At 33.5% G+C, this 27,871-nt stretch overlaps 1 protein-coding gene across 2 annotated transcripts; it reads left to right on the top strand.

Annotated features, from left to right (window-relative positions):
- The first annotated feature begins 1,407 nt into the window (after positions 1 to 1,407).
- Positions 1,408 to 27,333, top strand: LOC129217722 (solute carrier family 35 member E2A-like). Of its 2 annotated transcripts, none has more exons than XM_054852058.1 (7): positions 1,408 to 1,718; positions 10,472 to 10,803; positions 13,606 to 13,741; positions 16,251 to 16,499; positions 17,388 to 17,441; positions 18,269 to 18,472; positions 23,703 to 27,333. In XM_054852058.1, exons 2-7 carry the CDS (start codon positions 10,524 to 10,526, stop codon positions 23,893 to 23,895), a joined length of 1,116 nt encoding a protein of 371 aa, XP_054708033.1. In that variant the 5' UTR covers positions 1,408 to 1,718; positions 10,472 to 10,523; the 3' UTR covers positions 23,896 to 27,333. The 2 variants fall into 2 exon arrangements, with proteins under 2 accessions (XP_054708033.1, XP_054708032.1); XM_054852057.1 differs by having other exon boundaries at positions 1,414 to 1,593; positions 23,703 to 24,096.
- The last annotated feature ends 538 nt before the right edge of the window (positions 27,334 to 27,871 follow it).

Raw genomic sequence — 27,871 nt, forward strand, 5'->3', positions numbered from 1 at the left:
GTTCAATTCACATGAATGACATTTAGAAAAGTCCACTTATTTTGAATTATCAATTGAAAAAAAAAAAACTCAATCGACCCTGTATGAGATCTAATTTTCAATTAGTCATTAATTTTTAACTTTGAAAAGTGTGGGAACAGATGCCCTCCTCCTTGATACGAGCCGCCTATTGGAGAGAGGGGAGGTCAATGGTGCAGATTGTGCCATCAACTTGCTTAGCGAGTATTTGAAGGGATATTATTTTCTTTTTAGGAAAGTGGGTATAATACCATGGGGGGGGGGGTATGGGCATCGCCCGTATTTTACATATGTACACCAGTGGCGTACCTAGCATTTGTGACCACAGGGGCGGTAATTTATGAAATAACCCTCCCCTGCAAACGCAGAAAAAAAAAAGGTTTCAATGTTCTATGTGATCATGGAATTTATAAAATTTTCAGAAACAACTACATTTGCGTTTTACGAAATTTTAAGTTTGGCTAATGCACAAAAAACAAATAAAAGTTTTGTAAGCTTTTTATCTAACTCGCCTTAGACGTGTGTAGGGCCGATGGCAGCAAAGTGAGGAGGAAAATGGAATTGTTGGATTTCAGCGTTTATATTTTTCAGAAACTCAAAAATACATTTTGGGTGTCACTCTCCAGCAGGGTGTCAGCTGGCACAAATCCCCCCCCCTCCCGTGTTTGAGAAATTGAATATAATTTAAAATGTTGGAGACATTTTTTAGATCTAAAGAATCTATATTTTTCATAAACTCTTAAATCCAATTTGGTACCAGCCCACCTTCAGAGGGTGGTCTCCCAGCGCAAACGCACCCCCCCCCTCTCTCTCGTGTTTATGTAAACTGCGTTTAACAGAGTTTTTGTAATTTTCAACTTTTGGGGAACCTTTTTGAAATGAAGCAGTTAGATTCCCCCCTCCCCCTTTCACCGTAGCGGCACCACTATATATTAATATGTTCGTTTTGTTTTTGAAGACTTAAAAAGTGATAAAATATGAGAGAGAAAAACCCAACAAAAAATGAGAGGCCTAACGACCAATCAAGCCAGTTAGACGTCTTATAATTAACGCATAACGCAATGTCGCATAATTGCCCATTTAATGAAACGAAAGCGCGCACTCTCATCAAAACCAGCCCCCCCAGTCAGTATCGTTCCCATCACGCAGTGGCAGAACTTGTTCTGCACATCATGAAGCTTTTCCCTTCTTTTCCCTTTTCTACCAAGAGCCAGAAATCAGTTTTCCCTACCCGGCGACGAGGAGAAACGACTAAGTCTTTAACATAGAGATTTGTCCTGCCCCTAGACGCTTGTGTGAAAAACCCGTCAAACAGGTCACGTGAACCAGCCGGCATCCTAGCTGTGGAGACTAGGCTGCCAGCCAGCCGGCAGCCAAGTCTCGGCCGGTGGCAATTTTCTAAAATGTGTGCTCAGCTTTTACAATATTTGATTCGTATACGAATAAGTGTCAAACTCTTCTAATGGTGAATATGATTGCTGTTTGAAAGAAAAAGAAATGCGGTTCTGTGTAACTCCGTAACCTTCTTAGTGAAACTTTCTTTTTTGTGATGCATCTTTCGTGATTCGGTGTCCGGTACGATCATTTTGAGGTCTTCAAACCATTATAGTGGCATTTTTCATGTGTTGTTCAAAATAATTACGAAAAATCTTTTCAAGAACTAAAATTTTATGCTTTAAAAAGACGTCAGAAATTCGATCGTAAGTTGAAGTCAAAAGCATTTACTGAGTTTTATGAAACTACAGCTATATCATTTAAGGAATTTTATTTCCTTTCGAAAGTTTGTTTCGATGTTTTAAACATGATCTTAGACATTCCTGCTTAGTCTTTCTTTCTCTTATACATTAGGTTTTAAATTTTAACAAAAGAAGTGCTCAAACCCAATAGTTTATACATTGTCTGAATTTTGTCGAATCTGTAAGCATTCATTTAAAGTGGGAAATCAGTGCAGGATATGAGCTTCTGTGGCCTCCTATTCAAACTTATCACAGCTTATACAGTATATACTTTAGAAAGACATTTATTTCTTAATCATACTCCTATGATTTTTGTCTTAAACATATAATGAAGTTGAGGAAGTCAGGAAGGTATAAACCAACTCCTTAATTTTGCACAGAAATTTTACTCCATTATACTATAAAAGGAATCGTAATTTATTAAACATCATACTTAACGAAGTTACACCTTAAGAAGTCGTCGCTCAACTTCTCTTAAAAATGTATCAAACACGATCTCCTGGCTCTTTTACTTTTCAACAATCAAGTATTGACATACGGCAGTTTTTGAAAATGAAATAAAGAAATGAATTTAACAATTGAAATATACATTATAAATGTGGATGAGGTGTTGATTACGTGTTAACATTATTAATTGAGAAAGGCACCTAAAAGTGCACATATAATAATTTTGTTGACCTTAGTCTGTTTCTTTACTTTCAATTTCTAAAGAAACGCATATTTTTGCCTAAGACAGAATTTTAATTTGTTCATTACTACTGAGCTTGAGTTTGATACTCAATTTCATATTTGACAGTATTTTCAGCTTTTTCTGAATTTCTTACAAAACTAAACCAGTTTCTTTTTTTCCGAGTTTATCATAATAGCTATTCTGTATTGTTCAACTATTCTTGCTATATCTTAAGGTTTGCATGGTGCACATGCGGTGCACATGCACATATAATAATTTTGTTGACCTTAGTCTGTTTCTTTACTTTCAATTTCTAAAGAAACGCATATTTTTGCCTAAGACAGAATTTTAATTTGTTCATTACTACTGAGCTTGAGTTTGATACTCAATTTCATATTTGACAGTATTTTCAGCTTTTTCTGAATTTCTTACAAAACTAAACCAGTTTCTTTTTTTCCGAGTTTATCATAATAGCTATTCTGTATTGTTCAACTATTCTTGCTATATCTTAAGGTTTGCATGGTACATGTGCCCGTTTAGTGTCCTCTTGTTAAAACTTTAAGTATTACATTACATGTCTGCAGTTGTTTTGAAAATTTGCATTTTTAATGTGGTTTACAAGATTTCGACCAGCCCTCCAAAACGGCTGCAAATGCCCGATTTTCAAGTAGTTGTAGGGATCCCTCTAAATCAGCAGTTGACAACTTTATTGGCTCATGATCTACTTTTCAAGTTCGACGAGCAGTGCAATCGATTTGGGTGAGGGGGTGCAGACACGATTAAAAAATACGCTATTGGACGCTCCAACAGGAGGTCACTGTATCCTCCTTAAAATGTCCTTATTCGGCGAGTTTTGTTTCACAATTAGACAGTTGGAGACAGAATTGCAATAAAAAATATTTAAAAAATAAATAAAAATGTAATGATGCATAATGTCTTTCCCCAATTAGATACAGGCATTCATGTGGGTATGCTCATATTTTATTCTCCGATAAAAATCGGATTTTCATCTAGAAAATTGAAAATTTTTCACCTTCCGAAAATTTAAATTTGGGGTGTTCTTGACTGTAGTGTTGAGACTGCTTCTGATTTAAAACTATTAACTATCATTGAAATAAGATTTTAATGATGATTAAATATTTGCTTTAAAATTGCTAAAATAATGCTAATATCATTATTTTGTTTCAATATGGAATTTGACACTAATATATATTTTAAGGAAGATAACATAAAAAAATATATTTCCTTAATTTTAAGAAAGCAGAATTTTGTAAAGCTGTTACATATTTTAATTAATTTGCAGAGAATGTAGTAAATGAGATCATGGGCGCCCATATGCAATATTTTAAGGGGGGGGGGGGGGGCTCAGATATTTTTCCTATAGAAGCCGATTTCAATGCAGATTCTAGTTATTAAAGTTTGACATTTTTAATAAATTATTCATTAATGGCTGGAGAAAAAATGTTTTTAAATTTTTGCAAAGAAAAAGTACTAAAAACAAGGAAATTCTAATTTCTAAAGAGGGACTGGAGCCCCCCCCCCCTTGTACCCCTATATGGACACCCTTGAATGAGATGGCTGATTTTTTTCATATCATTAGCATGTGTTTTTAGGTTCAGTGCACAACTCGTGCAGCTCAGCCTAATGCAGTCATCCAAATGATCGTTCGTCGATCCGTTTCAGTACTTGTTTTTGATGAATTTCATAGTTTGAGAAAGTTGACTTGTACTTGAGAGCATAGGATACTTTTCTTTAGGCATGAACGACCAAAATTCTTGACACGCTTGGTCCCATAATGATTTCAAAGAAAGGTAATTTTGTATTGTAATTATTTCAATTTCAGCAGGTGTTCCATCGTAATAAAAACAATTTTCGATGTCTAACGATATGTGCTCAGGGTCTAGATGTGCAAAGGGGTTGGAAATAAATTGAGCAAGGAGTTATAAGTTTTTAAAGTCTTTAAAACGGTCTTCAAATTCTGTTTGAAACAGACTTTATATTTCATTATGTTCTTTATATTCAGCGTAAACATCAGGATTTTCAAGTTTTCCTATTTGTTCCTTACAAGTGGGGAAGTGTTTTAATTCACGTCGTGCCAGATTTTTTCTGCGTATTTCCAGTTTTGCCATGAATCAGGGGCTAATGAATCAACTTTGGGTTAGCAAGATTTGATTTTACTGCTGAAATCATGACTAGGATATCCTTATTTTTGCCTTGAAGCTGCACATTGAGCTCATTAAGTTTTCCAGTAAGATCGGTAGGAAAACTTAAGTTTGCGAGCCACACTAGATCTTCTAAATTGAAAAGATTGAAGAAAAAAAATCAAAATACGGCTGCGATCGACTGGAAATGTTCTCGCAATCGATGGGTTGTCGACCGCTGCTCTAAATTGTGTAGGGTCAAATTAGTAGTCAAAAGTTCTAAAAATTAATCGAAGGCCCTCTTTTTTAGCATTTGAATAATTCTTTGTCAAATCACAAAAAACAATACTCAACCTGATCATCTCAGATTTTCATAAAATTTCTAGAAATCTTACTCTTTGAGGTCTTAAATTTATACAAACATAATTTATTTTTGAAATTCATTGAAAAGCTCTTTTCCACTTGTGGGCAGTGTTTTGAAAAAATAGTTTAGAATTAAAACTCTACAAATTTGATCCAGATTGACTGGAAATATGGATAAATGTTAGCCAGATAAACAAAGTTACATACTGTATAAATATAAGGCGATTTACTGCAAGATTGTGGTTTGTCTGCTGTATTTTGTATTTTTGTAATTTTCTGTTATGCACTTTTAACTTTCATTCTCTTAAATCAAAAATACAATTTTTACTATGTACAGTAGCTTTTTTATGTACCTTGACTCAATTTATAAAGTTTTTTTTTTTTTTAATCTGTAAATTAATTTACAAATAAATACAAATACAAATGTAACGACCAGCAACAGGCACTGGGCCCAGCTAGGCTGGTCCTAGTCAATTAATTAGTCCCCAATGAAGATCAATGGCCCTCTTAAAGCTATCCACTCCCTTGCTTATTACCGCCTCTTCCGGTAAGCTATTCCAAGTGCCCACGACCCTGCTAAAGTAGTAGTTTTTCCTGATTTCCAAGTTAGCCTGAGATTTAAATAGCTTAAAACAATGACCCCTTGTCCTGCTTTCCCCGCAAAAATTTAATCCATTTACATCTTTCATTTTGATAAATTTAAATAACTGAATCATGTCCCCTCTGACTCTCCTTTGCTCCAGGCTATACATGTTAAGCCTATTAAGTCTGGTATCATAATCTAAATCTGAGAGTCCCCTTACTAATTTAGTTACCCTTCTTTGAACCCTTTCCAATACAAAAATATCTTTCTTCAGATAAGGCGACCAAAACTGAACAGCATACTCCAATTGAGGTCTTACTAAACTCCTATATAAAGGCAGAAGAACTTTCTTAGATTTGTTTGAAATAGATCTATTTATGAACCCAAGCATTTTGTTGGCTTTGTTACTAGCAATACTGCACTGTTGACTAAACTTGAAGTCCTGATTTATAAAGACACCCAGATCCATAACATTTTCTGCCTGATTAATGACTGAACCCTGTAAACGATATCTCATACGCTTATTTCCATGACCTAAGTGTAGCACTTGACATTTCCCTACATTAACTGCCATACCCCATTTATCTGCCCACTTAGTAATATGATCTAAATCCTCTTGCAGATGTTTTACTTGTTCTTCATTTTCGACAATCCCCATAACTTTTACATCGTCAGCAAAACAATTCATGCTTCCAGAAATATTTTCATTGATGTCATTCATAAATATAATAAACAAAAGAGGCCCTAAAACTGATCCCTGAGGAACCCCACTTAAAACATCACTCCAATTAGAATGATTTCCTCTCACAACTACTCTTTGCTTCCTACCAGTAAGCCAATTTCTAACCCAAAGTAAAGTTTTTCCTCCTATTCCAATGTCAGCTAACTTGCTGAGAAGAGCAACATGCGGTACCTTGTCAAAAGCTTTTTGAAAATCAATATAAACAACATCCACACATTTTTTGTTATCTAAAGCTGAGGTAACCTTGTCGTAGAAATGCAATAAATTAGTAGTACAGGATTTACCTTTCCTGAAACCATACTGCAAACTAGTCAACAGACTATTAGTCTCTAAGAACATCATGATCTTAATTTTGATCAAAGTTTCGAAAATCTTACAAATCACCGAAGTCAAACTTACAGGTCTATAATTCCCAGCAATACCTTTAGACCCCTTCTTGAAGATTGGCGTTATGTTAGCCAGCTTCCAGTCCTCTGGCACCGTCCCCGAGTTATAAGAAGCATTGAAAATATTCAAAATAACATCCACTAATTCCTCTGCACATTCAACTAAAATTTTTGGATAAATATTATCTGGTCCCGGAGCTTTAGTTGCTTTAATCTTTTTCAAATGAAATAAAACCTCCTCCCTGGAAAATACAAAATCCTCAAGCTGTATAATAGCTTGTGTCTTGTTAGTGTCAACTGTTGAGATACAGTTATCGTTAAACACACTGGAAAAAAAGTTATTTAGAACATTTGCAATATCCCTATCGTTTTGGATTAAATTTCCATGCTCATCAACCAAAGGCCCAATTTGACTGTTTCGAGCTTTCCCAGAATAAGCGTAAGCAAAAAACCTCTTAGGGTTCCCATCAATGTCATCTGCCAGCCTTTGCTCCAATTCCCTTTTCTGAATCCGTACCAAATACTTAAAATTTCGCCTTGCCTTACCATACTGGAGCCTCTCCGCACTCTGACCAGTTTCTTTAAACTTACGAAAAGTGGCTTGCTTATAATTAAGAGCTTCTTTAGTCTCCCTGGAGAACCACATGGGCCAAATTTTGGTACTAACACCTTTTCTCCTAAATGGAACATAGTCCCCAACGGTTTTAGCAAGTTTATCCTTAAATTCCGTCCACTGCTGATCTACGTCGTTATTTTCCAACCCTGACGAAAAAACCTCTTTCAAGCTCTGCCTAAGTGCAACAAAATTGGTATTTCTGAAATTGGGCACAAACCTAAAATTATCATCTTTGCACACTTCAAATTTAACCCGGAACCTAATGCTGTTATGATCACTATCTCCAATATGCTCCCCTACACTCAACCTTTGAACAAAACTACCTATGTCACAAAAAACTAGATCCAAAATGGCCTCCTCTCGAGTTCCCTGAGTTACAACTTGATCTAAGAAACAGTCACCAATTACTTTTAAAACTTCCTCTTCTTTGCCATTACCAGGATAAAAATTATTCCAATCAATACCCGGAAAATTGAAATCCCCCATTATGATAACGGATCCCTTACTAGACATGTCATTAATAATACGGTACATCTGTTCATCTTGTCCCTGGTTTGAATTAGGTGGCCTATAAATGTTTCCAAAGCGTAGCTTTATGCCCTTACTGCTCATCAACTCCAGCCAAACCATATCAATATCAGTAGGCTTATCATTTATGACCAATTCATTGCAAATAAAATTGTCTCTAACATAAAATAAAACCCCACCACCTCTTTTACCTACTCTATCCTGTCTGAATAAATTATACCCAGCAATATGTAATAACTCTGCATCAGATTCGGTAGCCCATGTCTCTGTAATTCCGATAACATCCAACTTCTCATCCATAACTATGCTTTTCAATTCATCCATCTTGTTCCTAATACTGCGAGCATTGGTATAGAAAACTTTAAGCATGCCTAAGTTGCTTTTATTTAACACCCTGAAATTTCCTAAATTACAATTGTTAACATTACTACTCTTGTTTGTCACTTTATTTCCATTTCTAGCAATACCCAAAAACATTTCATTCTCTCGATACCTGGTGCTTGAACCATGCCCCCCATTCCAACTTAGTTTTTTGACTCCGAAGCCCTTAAAATTAATCCACTAACCATTTTGACCCCTGTAGAGCTCAGATGCAGGCCATCCCTAGCAATCCAATCCCGTTTACAGTGATTCCATACATCAATGAACCTGATACTGCGCTTTTCGCAAATTGACTTCAGTAGCAAGTTCATACACCTCGCACGTTGATTTAGCCAGCTCCTATGCACTCCATACCTGGGAAGCAAACCAACCACTTGGACATTCGTCGAAAAGCTGGTTGCTTTATCCAACAGGGATTCCCATTCCCTAGAAAACTCCTCATTTTTACTGTGGCCTACATCATTTGTTCCCACCCACAAAGTAACCATGTCCTCCTTATTCAATACTCTCTTCTTTTCAGCAACCATATTAATGTCTTTTACCCGAGCCCCTGGTAAACAACACCTAGCCACCTTACGCTTTACTCTCCCAACTGTGTTACCCACCTCCCTTACCATAGAGTCCCCCAAAATTACACCCTTAGTTTCCCAATCTAACTCCTCATTTGAAACTTCCCCCTGAATCTCTGGAACATTTATACCCTCTACAACTGGCTTACACCCTAATGCTAACTGGGCTTCCAAAACTAGCATCTTAAGTCTTAAGTCTGAGAGTTCAGCACATTTAGTGCAAATATAATCCTCTTCAAAAACAGACTCATTTTCCCCCTTATACAGGCAGAACATATGACATAAATCACAAGAGATCCACCTGTCCCCCTTCCCACTCTTTACCTCTTTCATAATGCATATAACACCCATTTCTACTCAGTGAATATGTTCCAAAAGGCAAAACAGTAAGATAAAAATGCAAAAAAACACAGAATAAATACTAAAAACAGCAGTAAATAAACAGAGTTGCTACACCCAATAAAGCACACAAGATCAAAAACCAGGAGATCACCACATGTTAGGCTTAGCTCCAAAAAATGCAAAAACACTTCAAGAATACAATAACAGCAAAAATGAGCCCCCAAAACACAATAAAACTAAATTACATGATAAAGTGAAGTAAAAAAACCTAAAACTAGACAGTAATAATGAAAAATTATAGTAAAAAAAACACTTATCAAATTAGCAGCAAAAAACACTCCCTGCATCACAGGCGCCCTCTCCATCCCCCATTTGGATGACCTAAATCCCCTATGAGTCTGGATTAATAAGGTTCTACTGTATCTCTAGTTCTATGGGAGCCACAGAATTGTACAATTGCTCATTTTAATATGCACATGTTTTGGGGGTTCAAGGAACCCCTTTTTCAGTGCAAAGAACTTTTAGATGTATAAGTCATCCTAGAAAAGTGGAACAAAAGGCAGAAAAATGTTGTAAAAACTAGGGATTAACAAAATGAAATGCAGACCCGAAGTTGATTCATTAGCCCCCGTTCACATGGTCCTTTTCTACCCTGGAAGAAACTTGCTTTAAATCGCATTCTGGTTATTTCCCGGATAAACGTGGATCTTTCTTCCTCTCGAGTAAATACGGAATTTTTACCCAGAATGCACTACTCACAACAAGTTTGTTTACTTGCTAGTTATAGCGACTAAAGATGCTGTGTAAAACCGCTTTTTCTGGAAGGAGAACAAGCTCTTTTAGCATGTGAACAGTGAATTTTGTAACAAGTTTTTTTGAAGTTGAAGCCGGGAAAAGCGAGATACAAAAGCCATGTGAATGTGGCTATTAGGTATTGCATGAGTTGGGCATGATGTTTTCAGTGCTAATGTTGTGCAATAAAGATATTCTTTTCTTGGTTCTGCTTGTCTTGCTCATGTTACTAATTACTTCAGAAAATACCCTCTATAGAGCATTCGGAATTGTAGAGGGGTGTTTGAGGGGTATTTTTTTCTCATATTTAGGAAGGTTCTTGTTTTTTTTTTTTGGGGGGGGGGGGGTCTTTGCAATATTTAGGGGTTTGGACCCTTGATCTTGGGAGGGGGCACCCCTGCTAATAGATACTGTTTTCAATTATCCCAGCACAAAGCTGCCAATTGCCATGCTGCTTTATTTCCACTATCTCGCCAAACGCACTATAGCTGTCTATAGCGCTAAATGTTTGTTAATCAAATTTTCCATGTTATTTGAATAGTTTAATACTTCATAGCATCCCATTTATTTCTTTATATATATTTAATACAAATTTTGATTTTAGGCCATCTTGATTTCCAAAGTTCATCAAAGCTGAATACAGATTTTGTTATCTAATGAATTCTGAAATTTATCCAGATCTGCATAAAGAGAATGATGTAAAGTATTCACCCCTCGCAGCACAAAGTTTAAGCCGTTGTGATGTAAACGATTCAAGCAAACTTTCTGACGGTTGTGTTTCTGTAAACCAAAATGAAAAGGACAATGCTGAGCCTTATTATTTTCTTCCAAAATCAGCTGTTTATTGTATTATCCTTTGGTACTTTTTCAGTTTCACCACTCTTTTTTTGAATAAGTACATTTTGTCTTATGAACATGGAGATCCTACTATGCTTGGTATGTATTTTTAACATCAAAAAAAAATATTAAAAAACTTTTCTTAAGCTTTTTTTTTTTTTTTTTTTTTTTTTTTGACCATTTTTATGTGTTTTCATTCAAAAAGAAGAATTTCCCTCTCTTTTGGTGTGCATTTAAGGCAGAAGAATTCTCAACTTTTCGGTCTCTACGCCCGAAAAGACACCTATATGAGGTCATGCCCCCCCTCCCCCCAACATATGCAGTTAAGATACAAGTAATATAATAGGACACTTAAGCTGATAAGGATAATCAAAGCTAAGGAACAGCTTCAGTATAATCCCCGGATTGGGGACATTTTGTGACGCCAATCCGTGCTATTGAATTTTAATTTTACAGCAACCCTTGTCAGCTGTAAAGGCAAAACAAAACACAATTGGCTAGTTATCACTGAAAAATATTGCGAAAAAAGAATCATCAACCTGAAGATTATACTGAAGCTATTCTAAAGCTAGCTTGTTGTAAATATCTTGGAGGAGATATGGTATCTAAGTGAGGTTGGTGTACTCTAGCAATCACTTTGATAAGAGGGCTGGTACTGTTATTTAGCATTCATATGTGGCCAAAAAATTGACTACCTTATATTTTGTTACACTCAGATTCCCTTCAAATTCTTCTTTGATACCCCCCTTCCCCCCCCCCCCAAAAAAAGTTGAGAACCGGCTGATTTACGGCATTTGACTTAACACTCTAGTAATATATATTTTTGGTATTCTCTGTTAATATGTTCTTTTATCACATTTTATCTCAAAAGGGAAGAAATCAATGGCATCACTGTTGATGTAGTACAGTAAAAAAATCTCCCTTTATTTATCAAAATTACCTCACATTTTACTGAACATAGAAAGTTTTAATAATCTGAATTTAAATACAAGTGAACTTAAAAAGAATCAAGTACAATTAATTATATTACTGTTAACATTAACACATAACTGGCTTTCTTATAGTTTTCTTATTGCATGTCTTTAAAATCTTTATAACTTTTTATATAACCATTTGTATGAATGAAGGTTTTTATTCAGACCAGTGTAAATTCACAAATGAAACATTGATCAGTTTGATCAATGTTCATTGATCTGCACTTACTATTTAACTATCATTTTCCTCTTACATAAATTTAAAGGATTATGAAAGATCATTTACTTTTTGTTAATGATAATTAAATATAATGAATTATTTAGATATTTGATTCTTTTAAGAAAGATATAATACACTAGTGGACAAAATTGAGAGATGGAAGACAATTTCACATTTCTCAGAAAATATCGCATAAAACCTGGACAGTTGATTGCCATATAATGGCACTATGGTGCTAGTCTCGCTGAGATGAGTTTACGCATTCTTGTAAGCATTCACTAAGGCAGCAGGAGGTACAAAAGTCTCCAGCCAGCTGCTCAGCTTATTCCACTCAACAACACAGTGCAATTTGTGTTGTGTTTCTTGAATAATCTTGTTGTTTTTCGTTGATTTTTAGGTTAAATGAGTGAACATCATCGTTTAGACGAAGGTATTGAAGTGGAAAATTGTGGGTAGATTGAAACAGGATATTCCCAAGCTCATTTTGCTAGGGAATTGGGTGTAACTTCAAATGTTGTTTTGAATTTGTGAAGTCAGTTTAAAAACAGTGGGACAACATCCAGAAGACCAGGACAAGGTCCTCTGAGACCAATAACGCACAATGAAGACCAGTATTTGTTACTTATAGTTGATCGCCAGTGGACGTCTACAGCGACACAACTGTCTAGGGACTTTGCTGCTGCTACAGAAACATTTCTTTCAAGGAAGACAGTTGCCACGAGGCTCTATGAATGAGGGTTGTATGCCAGGAACCCTCCATTTGCATCCCACTCACTCACTCTCACAAAAGAGCTTTTATAATGGTGCAGACAGCACCAACACTGGACAGAGCTCCAATGGGCTGATGTTCTTATCGCAGATGAGTCAAGATTCAGTCCACAACCTGATTCTTGGTGAATATTCATATGAAGGGAACCTGGGACCCAATGCCATCCCAGTAACATCATGGAAAGGGACCCTTACACTGGTGGAGGAATGATGGTTTGGCCAGGGATCATGCAAGATCCCCTCTCTATGTGTTTGACACTGGTTCCGTGAATGCCCAGAGGTACAGACAGGATATCCTACAACCATATGTACATCTTTTCAGGGGTGCTATTGGCCCTGAATTCGTTTTTATGGACGATATTGCTCTACCACATAGGGCTGTCTTGGTTGAAAAGTGTCTGGAAAGCGAAGATATTCATCAAATGGATTGGCACACCAAATATCCTGACCTCAACCCATTGAACATGCTTGGGATGCTCTTGGGAACTCCATTTCAATACACCATCCCTCACCCAGAACCATTCCGGAGTTAAACTGCTCTGGTGAAAGAGTGGGAGGTTCTGCCACAAGCACTCCTTAACTCTTATTGACAGCTTGTATACTCGTTGTGCATACTGTCTATCTGTCAGAAGTGACCACACACCATACTAGAGGCGGCCACATACCATATAAACCTCACTTTCATTTCCATCTTTCTTTATGAAGTTCAATCCACATTGAACTGTTGGCAATATTTCTTGCCAATGAATGGCACTTTGATTTTGGCGTTGCACATATTATTGTCATACTATAAGTAATATTCATACCAAATTTCAATCATTTTTATCTAGTATATCTTGATATATTTGGGAAAATGCCTTCCATCTCTTAATTTTGTCCACCCAGTGTATATTTTAATGTACCATACATTTCCTAATTTTTCCTTTCAACTTTTCTTAGGGTCTGCTCAATTGGTTATGTGTGCAGTCTGTGGATATCTTCAGTTAAGTTTCCCTTGCAATTTGTATACAAGTGTAAAATGGGACAGAAGTCCGCCGTATTTTTTTCGAAATATGCTCCTAGTTGGGAGTTTAAGGTAGATATAATGGATGCTGGTATATCTTTTGAATCATTCTTTTTATTATATCATTATAATTCTTCATTTGCTCCCATCTATACCCATTGAGTGGGAAGGGCAGAAGATATATCCATTGTCTGAGGGGGTTGAGTGGGGAGCTGCATGTTGGGGCTTGGCCTTGGGCTGGCCACAGGATTGCCAGATGAAATTTTTTGAAAGTTGCCATTAATTAGATATATAAATCTATTTGAAGTATTTATACAAAATTAAGCAGTGATTTTACTAAAAAGTAGCCAAACATCCGTTTGGCTGGTGCTTTTGGATTTTTTTCTTACCAAGTTAAATTAAAAACAGCCAAATTGACTAATATTAGCTAAATCTGGCAACCCTGCTCTGTGACCCTGTTTCTAACTAGCTCTTTATTTAAGAAAAAGTTTTTTCAGAAGAAATTAAATCAATGATACTTTCATAATTTTTTGTAAAAGAAAAATTCATGGTCTTCACTATAATTTTGACTTGCTGTCAGTTTATTCGGTGGTAATGTTGAGTAATTGCAAAGAACTTTCATTATTTTTCACTTTTTTATGCATTTAAAAACTTACAGTATTCAAATAAGTATACCATTCAACTCATTTATAGAAGTCCAAATGACATTTTAATGTCTCTCAAAAATAAAATACTTTCCATAATTATTTGCTGTGGCATTGAAAGTAGCATGATAATGCTGTTCTTTTTTCAACATGTATTACTTGTTAAACTAGGAGTACCCATCTAAATGCGGGATCATGGCGCACACTGCGCCATTGAATTTTTTGGAGGGGGGGGGGGGCTGTTCTGAGGGGTATTTTTCTCTTGCTTTTGGAGGGGCCTTTCCGATATTTAGGAGGATGTGCCCTTGCTCTTGGGGGGGCACCCCTGGTTAAACTATAAAGAATCTTTATGACTGCAAAAAAAAAAAAAAAAAAATAGGCAAATCAATTTTAATGGCAATCACCCCATTTTTTTTTAGTGTCTAACAAAGAAAAAAAATGCTATTTTACCAATGAAATTTAAAGCCACAATTGGCCATACAAATGGTGGAAGGTATCTCTTTGGCAAGTTATGGCTCGGCAAATAATTTTGGAGCTGTTTCTTAAGTATTTAAACTTTAAACTTGAAATAATTTTTCTTTTCACTGATAAAATTGGTTTTTGCCATTAAAACCGGTCTTTCTGTTCTTTTTTTGTTTCGTTTTAATTTGCACCTACAGTGCTGGCCAAATTATTAGACTAAGACTGTTTCAAAAGCAAATTCTTTATTGATTACATAACTATAGACACATTAACAAGCAGTGAAATAATTATCTAATATTTAGTATGCATTCCCTTGTTCTTGATGAGTATTTTAAGTCTTTTTGGCATACTTTTTGCAAGGTTTACATCATTTCTTAACTTTTTAAAAAAGGAATTAAAAAATTATTTATACTCACTATTATATATACTCACATACACATACTCACTAATTACCTAAAACTATCTTTAAATATAACAGAATGCACTAATAAAAAGAACTAGTGAACTGTTTAAGCTGATTGAAGTTATGCTCCTGGTACGTAAATAAACAAAGAACATAAACAAACCAGACAGTGCTGCCACCTGCAAACATTAAATTATGCTAAACTAACGTAATAATCAGTGTACAAAGTTGTTAAGTACACTGTAATAAAAAGTTGTACAGTATGTACTGTACTTTAACAGTAAAATAAATAGTATTTTAGTACAAATAGTGTTCAAAAAACAAAAAAAAACCTCTTTAGTCTAATAATTTGGACAGCACTGTATTCTGCTGTTCTAAGCACAAAAGTCATATCTCCACTTTTTACCGAAATTGAGTTACGGTTGCCAGATGGTTCTTCGTAACGTATTTCACCCAAATACAGAGTATGATCATTTATGAATGGGAAATATTTTTTGAAAAATTCTGAAAAAGTGTCTACTGAATCAAGTGTATGGAGGCGTAAAACTTTTAGAACGCAATTTCTCATTTTGAACTCTGCAATAGATACAACTTTTGCACCTAGCCAGGGTCTAATTGCTGAATAGGCCAACTAGGCTGTAGCCTAGGCTACCCCCCCCCCCCCCCTTAGCTTTTTGGGGACCCTCAAATGATTAAAACTTCTTTTAGCCAATGGTTAAAATTATAAGGTTTGACTACTTGGCCCCAAAAAGCATTTTGTGTAGTGCCGCCTGATACCTTAATCTGGCACTGCGCTTAGTATGGCGGTACTGACATCGTTTGTTTTTTTATTTTCTTGTGTAACTACTGTATAAGTAGTAAAAAGTTATCTTTGTTTGAAATCTAAATATGAATGAGCAACATTGTAGCATGCACAAAACTTAAAAATTATGTGGCTTGCACTTTTTTTTTCCGTATGAAATTTGTTTAATGTTATAAAGATTGCTTCATCAATATAAAAAGTTCTGAGCTTTACAATTTAAATAACTCAGCGTCTGCATCATTTATTCTTAGTTTTCCTCACTAATTTTAGGTTTTCGACCTTGTTCCTGGGACTGGTAGCCTTGTGGTATGTTCCAGTTTCCTTTGCTGAAACCGTCAAAAGTTCTGCTCCAGTATTTACAGTGTTGTTGGCTTGGTTGTTAATGGGTGAAAAAACAAGCTGGCTAGTTTGTATTTCCCTCATTCCTGTGATGGGCGGGTTGGCATTGTGTAGTGCTAATGAACTTAGTTTTAATGCTGCTGGATTTGCTGCTGCAATGTCAACAAATTTATCTGAATGGTATGTACAATCTGCAATGTGTACTTATGATTTGCACCTTGTTCTTGTGTGTATGTTTGTTTCATGTACAGTTCACTCACCTAGTACTACACTGCATCTGCAAAAACTGCTTTTCAAATAAAATCAATTTAAATGTAATGCGCCTTAGCTTAAATTCTTACAGCAACACACTGAGGCATCTCAAAAAAAGGTTAAAAAACTTTTTCATTTCTGACAGTTTTGCATTTTAATAGAGCTAATACAAATGCACCAGGACATGTATAACTCAAAGTCGACAATTTTTGACTTGTGACGGTGTTGTATTAGGTGTGGGGATTATAGAAGCATAAAGTATTTTTAATCATAATTTTTCGATTATTTACCAAGGAATCTCAATTGTGTTAGGTACCATTCATTGTGTGATAAAATTTGAGAAGTTTTGGATAATCTTATGGAAAAATATAATTTTTCTATTAAATTTTAGCTCTTAGATTTTGAAGTTTGAGAAAGCAGAAACGTTTTTATGGCCGAAGACATATTATAATGACTGAAATGAAGAACTTGGAAAATAAAATTTCAAACATTTTTACTTTGATTTCAAAACTAATTGGTGTTGATGTTATTAATTAATCCTTACCAGGATACATTTTCTCGTTAAATAAGTAGTTTATGTTCATCAAATGAAACATGAAAGGAAATATAGTACTTATGTGCTAATGCACTTCATTGTATATCTTAAGCTTTCTGTTGTCAATTTCTTAGAATATGTTTGTAACTTAAATCATTTCTTCCCATTTAAATCCATTTAATATATTAAAAAGATATCCAGAAAATAAATAAATGAATTTTTTTGTGTGCTTATTATTTATTGTATTTCACAAAATTTTAACTCTTTTTTTTTTTTTGCAGCTTGCAAAATGTTTATTCAAAGAAGCTAATTAGTAACGACAAACATTGCTATAGGTATGTACTGGTAATATTTGAAACTGTTGATAATGATTATTGAGTCCATTGGATATGATTTTTGTTTTCTTGATCTGTCTTTTATTTTCTGGAGCTTTCAAAATGAAAAATTCTATGTGTTTCAATGTATCAGAACCTTTTTTTTCTGTACTTTTACTTAGTGACAAGTAAAAGTTTTTGAACTTTTACTTGTCACTAAGTTCAAAACTGATTTTGAAGACAAAAGGAGTTAAAATACTACTTCAAAAGTAAGGCATTTCTTTTATGCCACATAGCACGTTATTATTGGGTATCAATTTCAGCAAAGCTAACATGTTCCTTAAAGCTTAAGATTAAAAAACATAATGCTTAATTATGAGGAAACTGAAATATTTTCAGTTTTTAAAGCACGGTTAAAAGTTAACTATAATAAATATGAAAAAGCTGCTGAAAGCAGATGAATTGCCCTGCTCCATACATTATAACAATATATAACTTTACGTTAAATAGTTAGCAGAGTACAAGCCTTCAAAAATGCTACATTTAGCATTTATGAGAATGCTGTTCAATTTGACCAATTTTCAATCGCAAGTAAGTACTAAAATAAAAAAATATTAAGCCAAAATATTTTAGACATTTTTATATAGGCATCAAAGGAACCTGTATACAAAATTTCATTAAAAAAATCTGTTACCATGCTGCCGCCACTTTTTTTTTTTCTCATTTTCGCTCATTTTGTATGGAATGACCCAGGTATGGTCATTCCATACAAACGTTTAAGGTTTGACTACGTTTAAAGTTTATGTGATTCTTATATATATTTTTTAAATGTCACAATTTCATTTCAGCCCTCCAGAACTACAATTTTATACAAGTGTGGCTTCATTTTGCATACAAATTCCTGCTCTCATTTTCTTCATTGATTTATCAAAATTAGAAGATCCTTTTAGCTCAAGAATGTTGTTCCTTTTGGTACTGAATGGAATATCATTTCATTGTCAGAGCATTACAGAGTATTCTCTCTTGAGCTTCATCTCACCTGTCACTCATAGGTATATACATTTATGTAGATTTTTTTACCTAATGACAGCAAAATATTGCTTGAATTGCAAAACATGACTTTAAGGAGAGTTGGTACCCAACATTTTAAACAAAAATATTTTTTCCGTTTTTATGTATGCAAAATATTCAAATCAAGAGCTTTCAAGTGACATCGAATTCATGTTTTCATGTAGATTAAAAGCAACTCAATTTAAATATCAATGGAGCAGGGATGTACTAAAATGTACCTACAATTATACTTTCAAAGGCTATTTCCTCAAAACGTCAATTTCGAAAACTCATGTTCCTTTTTCTAAAAAAATACTTTACATAAAACTTTGAAAATTTCACCACATTTTGTTTATTTTTATAAATTATACTGAAGTGAAATCACGTTTTTTCCTTCACAGCTGCTTTCATATGGTCAAAAACAGTCTTTTTTTTTTCATTTAAAAAGTTATTATTGGTTAAAATTAAAAAATATATAAAACAAAGTTTTTTTAAAATTTCATTTTACTAGACTCTTAGAAAGCTCTAAAAAATACTGAGAATTTCTAACGTTATTATTATTTTTTTTTAAAGTTTCATATAGTTTAGCAATTTAACGTTACATATAAACAGAGTACCAACTCCCCTTAAAACCAAAATTATTTTAAATTACAAAATCACAATTGTTTCATTTGTTAGTCAATATCATACCTTATTTTGTCTTTTTAATGTACTTCTAAACAAAGCAAGCCATTATAGAGGAATACAAGTTCCACTAAAATGAAACATTATCTACCAAATAATTAAATAAAGCCATTAAAAGGAAAAATAGTCCACCAAATAAAAAAGCAAGCCATTAAATAAACTGAAAAGTTCAATTAAAATAGTCTGCCAAATAAATATATTGAGCCATAAATTACCATTAAAAGTTCCACTGAAATGTAAAATCAGAAAAAAAAGGAGCACAAACATGATGGTGACATGAACCTTACTTCTCCATTTTCACCAAGGTAGAACTTAAGCAAGTGGTCAAGCCAAGTGACACGTACCAGTTACTAATATTTTTTATTTTTAACTACTATAGAGTAATGTTTTTCTTATTTTATGATATTTGTCGTAGAGCTGTGTAGAATTTAAAACAAAAACTAGTTTATAATTTATTACCTATTGCTTGATCAAGCATTAATGGTCTTAATATATATTCAATGAATGAAATACAGATGTTAATTAAGAAAATGTGTTCATAAGTTTGAATTAGTGATTGAAATACCAGTATACCAAATGCAGGTATTTACAGGGTGTCCGCGCATATGGAAAGTCAGGGAAAGTCATGGATTTCGAACATGATCGAAATTTGTCATGGAAAGTCATGGATTTCAGTGTAAAATGTCCAAAAGTCATGGAAATTGACTGTTGGTCATGGATTTCGCGCTCAGGACTATCGTATGTTTTCAGTATCGTATGTTTTCCCATTCCAGAGACTGGGGATTTTTTTTTTCGTATCATAGCTTTTCTATAATGTTTAAAAAAAACACACATAAACAGTAGAAATAGCAGTTTGAAGTTTCTATATTTAATGGTAAGCTTGCTTTTGTACATTACGATTGAATAATTATACCGATCGTATTCAGATTTGTTACTAACTTATCTTATGCCATGATGACTCTGGAATTGAGTATTTTGAAGTTTTTTTTTTTCTGTTTAATGTATGAATGCATTTACTAAATTTGTATTTTACAATTTCACACTGCGCTTTGGGGAGATAATGGGTTATTTTAGATTTTAAATGTTCCTAAATTCTCGTACTTATTTTTTTTTATCAATAAATTGTTGCATCATTTATTTTTCATGTACATATTTAGTTGAATATTTTTTGCTGCTTTTGTTTAGATTTATTTACATAGCTGAGATAAAAAGGATATTTTCCTAAAACAAAGTTATACTGCTTTATAGTCTCTATTTAAATTTATGCGCAATTTTGATGTCATTGTCAAATGAAGTAACTTGCGTAAGTCATGGAAAGTCATGGATTTGAAGAATGTGAGTCATAGAAAGCTATGGGCAGAAGTCAGGGAAAGTAATAGATTTCAAAACTCAAAAAATAGCAGATACCCTGTATTTAGAACTATTTTGCAATTTCGTTATACCGATATTTGCTGGAGTAGAATTCCGGTATTTCCGGGATTATCAAAAAATCAATTTAACTAAATAGATATCTACTGATATTTTAAATCTAAATTTCTTTTTCGATGAGACAGTAATAAAATCAAGCTATTGAGGTAAAAATTTGGCTTCAAAGGTTGGAATTTATGAAATATCAATGAATAATAGTAGCTGAAAGATTAGAAAATGATATTTTTATCACCAGATAGTGTGATGAATCGCACTTTCAGGATTTTATGTGGACCACGTTTTTATTTTCCCCATTTCCTTGACTTGCTCTTTTGTGAAAATTAATTTTAAATGTAATTAGAAATGTGCTTGTGCTAGAAACAATTTAATCCAATCATCAATTGCATCAATTCTTCATGATAATTTATAAAAATATTTGTCCCAACTGTACTGAATTTTGGAAAGAAAAAAAACTTGTTTGTGTAACAAAAAGTAATTTGTTGTTGCCGGTATTAGCACACTGTTCAGTCTCGCTATTCAGCTTTATACCGAGCGAGATAATATGTAATGTCTTGAACATTTGCAGAGAAGTAAGGCATAATCAGTTGGAACATATTTTCTGACATTTACATAAAGTATATACATTTACATAAGTAAAGAATTTTGAAAAGAAAACGAAAAAAAAAAAAGAAACTAACAAGATCAAATACATCAACATACATACAATATCAAATACATACAATAGTAAATTTAAAACCAAAGGATTGATAAAAAGTATACATAATCCTATTCTGACTAAGAGAAAATCGTTGAAGATGATGTTAATACTTGAAAAGAATTGTCGCTCAAAGAACAGTTGTAATTAGCTATAAAAAGTAATGATAATAAATGGTTTCTTCAAAACGGATTAGTTATAGAACAACTTATTTGAAGATGAAAGACTTTCAGGTAACTGCAGGAGATTGCACATTTTTAACTGTATCACCTGCCTATGTGAATTCAGAAAGAATATTTTTAACTGCAGGAAAGTTTTTTCACTAAAATGAGTTCCAGGCTTAGTGACAACTATGTTTCTTGCTATTATTGATTTTTATTATATTTGCTCCTTCATTTTATATTTTTTCCCAATAAGTAAATGCTGCACTTTTTGCACAACATAATAAAATATGGCAATGAAACTTTGTTTTTGAATGTTTTTTTGAGAAATTTCTAATACCGGTATTCCAGTATCACATTAAGAAATACTGAATACCGGTATTGTATTTTTGGTCTGGTATTGCAATTCCTAGTCTGAATGAATAAATATTCCTTAAAATGTAATTAACTAATATTTTTTTATTATTAATTAGAAATGAATTGTATTTTTCTTAATTTATGATATTTATTGAATGCTTTCTTTCATTCAAAGTAAATATTAATTGTTCTTTTCCTAGTTCAGATATGAAAATAATACATTACCTTTTTTAATATGCAGTAGGCGCCGCTTAATGTGATCACGATTTATGTTATCATTTGCTTAATGTTAGAATCCCCAAGTCCCGGAACACCTGTATATGAACATGTGTTTAAAAAAGTGGGATGTTGTAATCAATGTATTCGTTTGTTATTATCAATTTTTCATAAACTTTCAGTTTTGTTTTCTCCTTTTTTATTCTTCAATCAAAAGAAATACAAAGGTAAACCCTGACAAGTAGCTTTCAGGAAAATAAGTTCCCTTCTTGTCAGTAAAGCAGAAGAATTGTTCTGAATGCTCAGTTACACTAAAAACTTCACTCTAAATGACCAAACATTTTAGAGTGCAATTATTTAACTGTCAAGGAAAAAATTGACATTTAAAAGGGCTTTGACAATTTAACCGTGATGAGTGAAAAAAATGCTGCAGAACAACTAAGCTTTTCTCAGCCATTACTTTGTAAGCTACCAAAAAATTGTGATGAGATTGAAAACGAAATGAAGCTAAACGAAAATTTAAACAACAAGCAAAATCGTGCTGGGATGCTGGGAAAGATGGTGAAGTTCAATCTGCTTTGAAACTGGTTTATGAATGTCAAGGAAAAGGATGCAAAAGTAAACGGTCGTTTAATGAGGCAAAAAGCAGAAGATCTTGCTTTTAAAATGGGCGAAAAAGACTGTAGCATCGGACGGATGGTTTAATTGAAGGGGGAAAAAAGTTATTTCATTCTGCTAATTCATAATTTAAAACTGATTAATTGAGTCATTGTAATTTTAACTTGCAGTTGTAAAAATAAATGCTTCTTAATTGAAAAAAATCTTCATTTGGTGTGTCCTGGACTCATTTCGGCTATTGATATCAATTGGTCACTGTCAAGGATGAATCCAGAATTTTTTCAAGGAGGGAGCCACTGTTTTTTTTTTAAATCTTACCTCTTACTGCATATCTGATTTGCATCTGTTCGGAGGGGGAGGGGGGCTGCCACATCCTTTTTCCTTAAAACAAATAAGCTATAGAGATTGAAGTAAGGCAATCCCCTAACCTATTCCTTTTCTTTTCTGTTGATAGAGGTATTCTAAAAGAGTGTTTTAGAAGTTTAACTTTGTAATAATTCCAGGGGAATGTTCTGAAATTTAGTACCCCTACTGTCATCAAAGGTCACTTTTTTTTTGGATCTTCAGTATCGAAAAATTACCGGAGCAAATTCACTGAACCCATTCCTTTCCCTAACACTTAGATGTCTACATTCATGGTTTTAAGACTAAAATTTTGAAAAATGCCCTGGGGAATTTCTCCTAAAATCATCAATGATGGTTTAAAACTTCTGTTTTGAAACTTCAACTCCGAAAAGTTTCCAAGAGAGAGCTTTGAACCTGATTCCTTTCCATAATGTCATGTCAAGACTTTCGTTTTGAAACCTCAATTTAAAAATTGCCTCTGCAGGGCTCCTCAAGAGAGGGGCAATTGCCCCATTGCTCCTCCCTTGTATCCGTCCTTGGTCACTGTTATCAAGCTGTATTTGTCCCAAAGTGACCACATTAGGCGGCTCCTACTGTAAATCATATTTCTCATTGAATAATTCATTTCCTTATTTCCACTTTTTATGAACAACAGTATATAAGTCTTAAGGACAAACATGTTTAATTTTTTCAACTTAATAATTTTATATTTTCTTTTTGTTTATTTAGTGTTGCAAATACTGTTAAAAGAGCATTTCTGATATGGTTGTCTGTGATAACCTTTGGAAATAAAGTTACATTCCTTGGTGGACTTGGCACAACTATTGTCATATTTGGGGTGTTTGGATATAATAAAGCTAAAGAAGTTGCACCAACCATTTTATCACCAACAAAGGGAGCAAAAAGTATCCATTTGATATGAAGTTATTTATTTATGTCGACATTTTATTTATCCTAGATGAAATATGGACATGCATGTTTTCCAAACGAATGTGTAAGTGTTGTAATATAGGCCCGACTTCAGAAAAAACAAAACACTCCTTATAAAACTATGTAACATAATTTTTGATTCTGTTTAATCAGTATTATCTTCTAATTGGTTCTATCATAAAAACATGAAAAATTTTCTTCCTGTGTAAAAACGTTGCTTTTGTGGTCAGGGTAACAAAAAGTATAAATTTGTATTGTAATTAAAAAAGCTAAGAATTTGAATAGTAAGTTACCACCCTTAAGCCAGGGCTAAGACAGAACTACATGCAATAGACCAAACAGCCTGGTTATCACATCCAAAGACTGCAGTTTGGTTTGTATTAGAACTCATCAGTCTGGATTAGTGAATAACCAAGCTGGAGGCAGATATCTCAGTGAAGATGAGAGTGCCAAAATATGGAATTCATTAATGGCATTTTATGTAGTACACTGTTCCTGATAAATTGCTGTATTTAATTTGTCTTTAGTGTAAATAATATTAAAATGTGAAAGAGCGTTTTGTTTTTCTTTCAAAGACTGTAAATGAAAATACTGATGCTATTCAGCATGACACAGCTCTTGACATTTTCATACAAGACTGCAAATGCTTGCATTTGGAAACAACTATGGCTAATGCCTATACAGAGGGCTGTTCTTAAAGATCAAAAATGAAAACTTACATAATGGGGTCATTTCCAAAATTTTAAAAGTATTTTTTTCTGAAAGAGCATGCTTAAAAACACTTAAACACTCTGACCATTTTTTAAATAATTTATTTAAGTTTGATATTTAAAAAAAATTACTTTAATCGGTGTTGTTTACCGCTTCTGTCTTGTGACATCACAAATGATGAAATGCCATTCAATGTTGCCATTCACAGAACAAAATATTTATTTTGCATCTTTACTCACGTGTATTGGCAACGATATGGTTGATAGCAAGCGTAGAGCGCAATTTTTATTTGCTGCTTGATTATCATAATGTGGAAACGTAGTAGAAAGATGCACCAAATTGCATCATTTGTGACGTCATAAAGACCACGCCTTGTTTGAAAAATCAGACATTTTAAAAAACTAATTTTAAAAAAACTTTTTGGAAAATCAAAATATTTTCTGGGTCGATGTATTTTTTTTTTTTTTTTTTTGCTCATTCTATCCATTTTAATGACTGAAGGAAATCACCCCATTTTGTCACAAAAAATTTTTAGTGGGTGAGCCTATTTGTCTTTTTGCAAATGTTATATGGTTTTAAAATAGTACTACGAAATATATATGTATAATTTTAAAAACTCATACATGATGAAAAAGTCTCCTGCATTACCTTCATCTGTTAGTTGCAATCAAATCTTTCTCTAGTGCTCTATTTGCCGTTGCAATTATCCATCTACTTGTTTCCTATTATACAAATTACTGTAATTTCTATTAGTTTTAGGCATATTTTATTAAACACTTGGGTCTTACAATTCTTTTAAGTAAAATCTATGTACTAATATTTTCCCAGTGCAGTGCCTTGGTTTAGAGGCACTTCATATTTGGTGATTTGAATAATGATAAATATTTTGCTATTATCTTCGTAAATATCCTCTCATTGTTATTAAAACATTTTCAGCACTTTAAAGTTTTTAATTCTCTCACTTTTAACTAAAAGATGCTAAAATTACTATATTTTACGTTAGAAAAATAATCATAATGAAAACTGAATAGTACTTTGAAAGCATGGATGTACATTACATTTCCTGTTAGTGGTGTTTGACAGCACATGTACTCGTTCAAAAGCATACAAGTAATAAACCTGATTCTAAAGTAACAAAAGCATAAAATGTTTGACAGATAAGGTTTTTTTTTCTTTACAGAAAACTCCATACATTTTAATTTAATTGAAATTAATAGCCTTTGTGTAGGCAGAATATGCAGGATGTCTCAAAACCTACCAACATAAACAAAACTTTGAATAGCAGTGGCACACACAAGGGGAGGGTCCAGGGGGTTCATATCTCTCCCATCACTCTTGAGTTTTTTTTTTTTTTTTTTTTTGATTGATTATAATCCTTTGTATTAAAATAATTCCAAGTAAGGCAACAAAAGTTTCATATTTAATAAAAGAAAAAAAAAAATATTTATTTTATCTTCTTCATCTTCAAAATTGAACTGCATGTGAAGATAAACCGTTGTATAATGATGATGTTGCTTCTCTGTTTTTAATTTTCCTCATGAGAAAAGTATGTTCCTAAAGTACTTTCTGGTATTTTAATAAAGTATTTGTTATTAGTAATTTATTTTAGTAACTAATGCGAAGTAATTATTCAATAATTTATTTTCTACTCTTTTTTGTTATCGAGAATAGATAAAATTAAAAGAATATGTTTTGTGGTACGTTGGAGTAGGATTTGAGAATGGTGGACCTTCGATCCTGGACCCCACCTTTGAAAATTCCTATGTGCGACACTGTTAATTATAAAATTCAGTCAAAGCATGGACTGGAGAACTACTGGTCACAAAGGGTATGAATCGCAGCTCAGCGTATTTGTCTGTCACTTCAATTAGTGACCCTAATGAAAAAACATTCTAAGTGTTCTCTGTCCCTAGTTGTGAACAACCTCAGTATCAAGCAAGTATACTACAACACAAATACACTAAAACACTAATACTGGCGCCATAAAGCTGTTGTCTAAATCATTAAATTAAAATTTTTGTACAGTACAGTGGAAGACGTTAAACACAAAGCTGAAAGGACCGGAAATTTTTTTCATTTTAAACGAATTTCGTGTTAAAAGATTTATATTTAAGTGCGCAGTATACAGTCAGGATCGCTATTCCAGCTTGCATAAACTGATTTTTCATGTTAAGCGTTTTCGTGTTAAACGTATTTCACTGTACATTCACAGGTGAATGTAAAGCTTCATCCAGGATGGAACATACTTATGTTGAGCACGATGTTATTGTGTGTCCCCCCCTCCTTCGGGCTTTTTTAGTACATCTCTCTGCCATGTCCTGTTAAAATCAGCGTTCAATGCGCCCTTTCAAATTATAACAAAACTTCATCTTAAAAGCAAACTTTTTATCGAAAGTTAAAGACTTTTCACACAAGCCTGCCAGTAAAATGTAACTTTCTCATTTATTTATCCTCTAGAATCTGGTTTGAATGTAAATCAGAAGCTTTTTAGCGTACTTTTTAAACTAAGCTATGAAAAGCTATTCATTATAAAAATAAAAAAAATTGCTACCAAAAAATACTTGGGGCATGTAGATAGAAAATCAAAATTAAAAAAAATACCCTTTCTATTACAAAATTTCCATCAAAAAGTGCCTTTTATCTGAAAGCACTCTGCCTTTTGTTTTTTCTTTGATCTGGAGGAAACAAGGTCGCCCATATGCAAAATTTTAGGGGGGGGGGGGGGCTCAGATATTTTCCCCATAGAAACCGATTTCAGTACAGATTAGAGTTAAAACTTGACATTTTTAATTACTTATTCATTAATTGCTGAAGAAGAAATGTTTTTACATTTTTGCAAAGAAAAAAGTACTGAAAGCAAGAAAGTTCTAATTTCAAAGGGGAGGGGTCTTGAGCCCCCTTGCACCCCCCCCCCCTCCCCCATATGAGCGCCTTTGGGAGGAAATACTATGTTAGAACAATGAAAAACAGCATCAGTTCATGACCTGGCAAGGAAGCAAAAAGAAAACCCATCCCACTTTATTTATTCATATTTCACTTGATTATATATTTATTCTCATTTTGTTTTCAAGATAAATCCTCGAACTATCTTTTTCTGCAGATGATTTCCAGATTTATGTCTTTCATTTGGTCCATGAACAATTCAACTTTTTAGATAACTGGAGTGAGTTGGTAACAAATCAAATAATGTTAACCAAGAATGAACTTTAAAACATATCTTGCTATCTTGTTTCTTTGCTATGTTAATGTACTGCTGT

This window comes from Uloborus diversus, chromosome 2, assembly GCF_026930045.1.
Source record: "Uloborus diversus isolate 005 chromosome 2, Udiv.v.3.1, whole genome shotgun sequence".
NCBI lineage: Eukaryota > Metazoa > Arthropoda > Arachnida > Araneae > Uloboridae > Uloborus > Uloborus diversus.

Coding starts and splice junctions, on each gene's coding strand:
- LOC129217722 (XM_054852058.1), top strand. CDS start 10,524: ATGAATTCTGAAATTTATCCAGATCTGCATAAAGAGAATGATGTAAAG. Junction 16,500..17,387: donor TCAACAAATTTATCTGAATG/GTATGTACAATC, acceptor TTTTTTTTGCAG/CTTGCAAAATGTTTATTCAA. Junction 17,442..18,268: donor AACGACAAACATTGCTATAG/GTATGTACTGGT, acceptor ATTTCATTTCAG/CCCTCCAGAACTACAATTTT.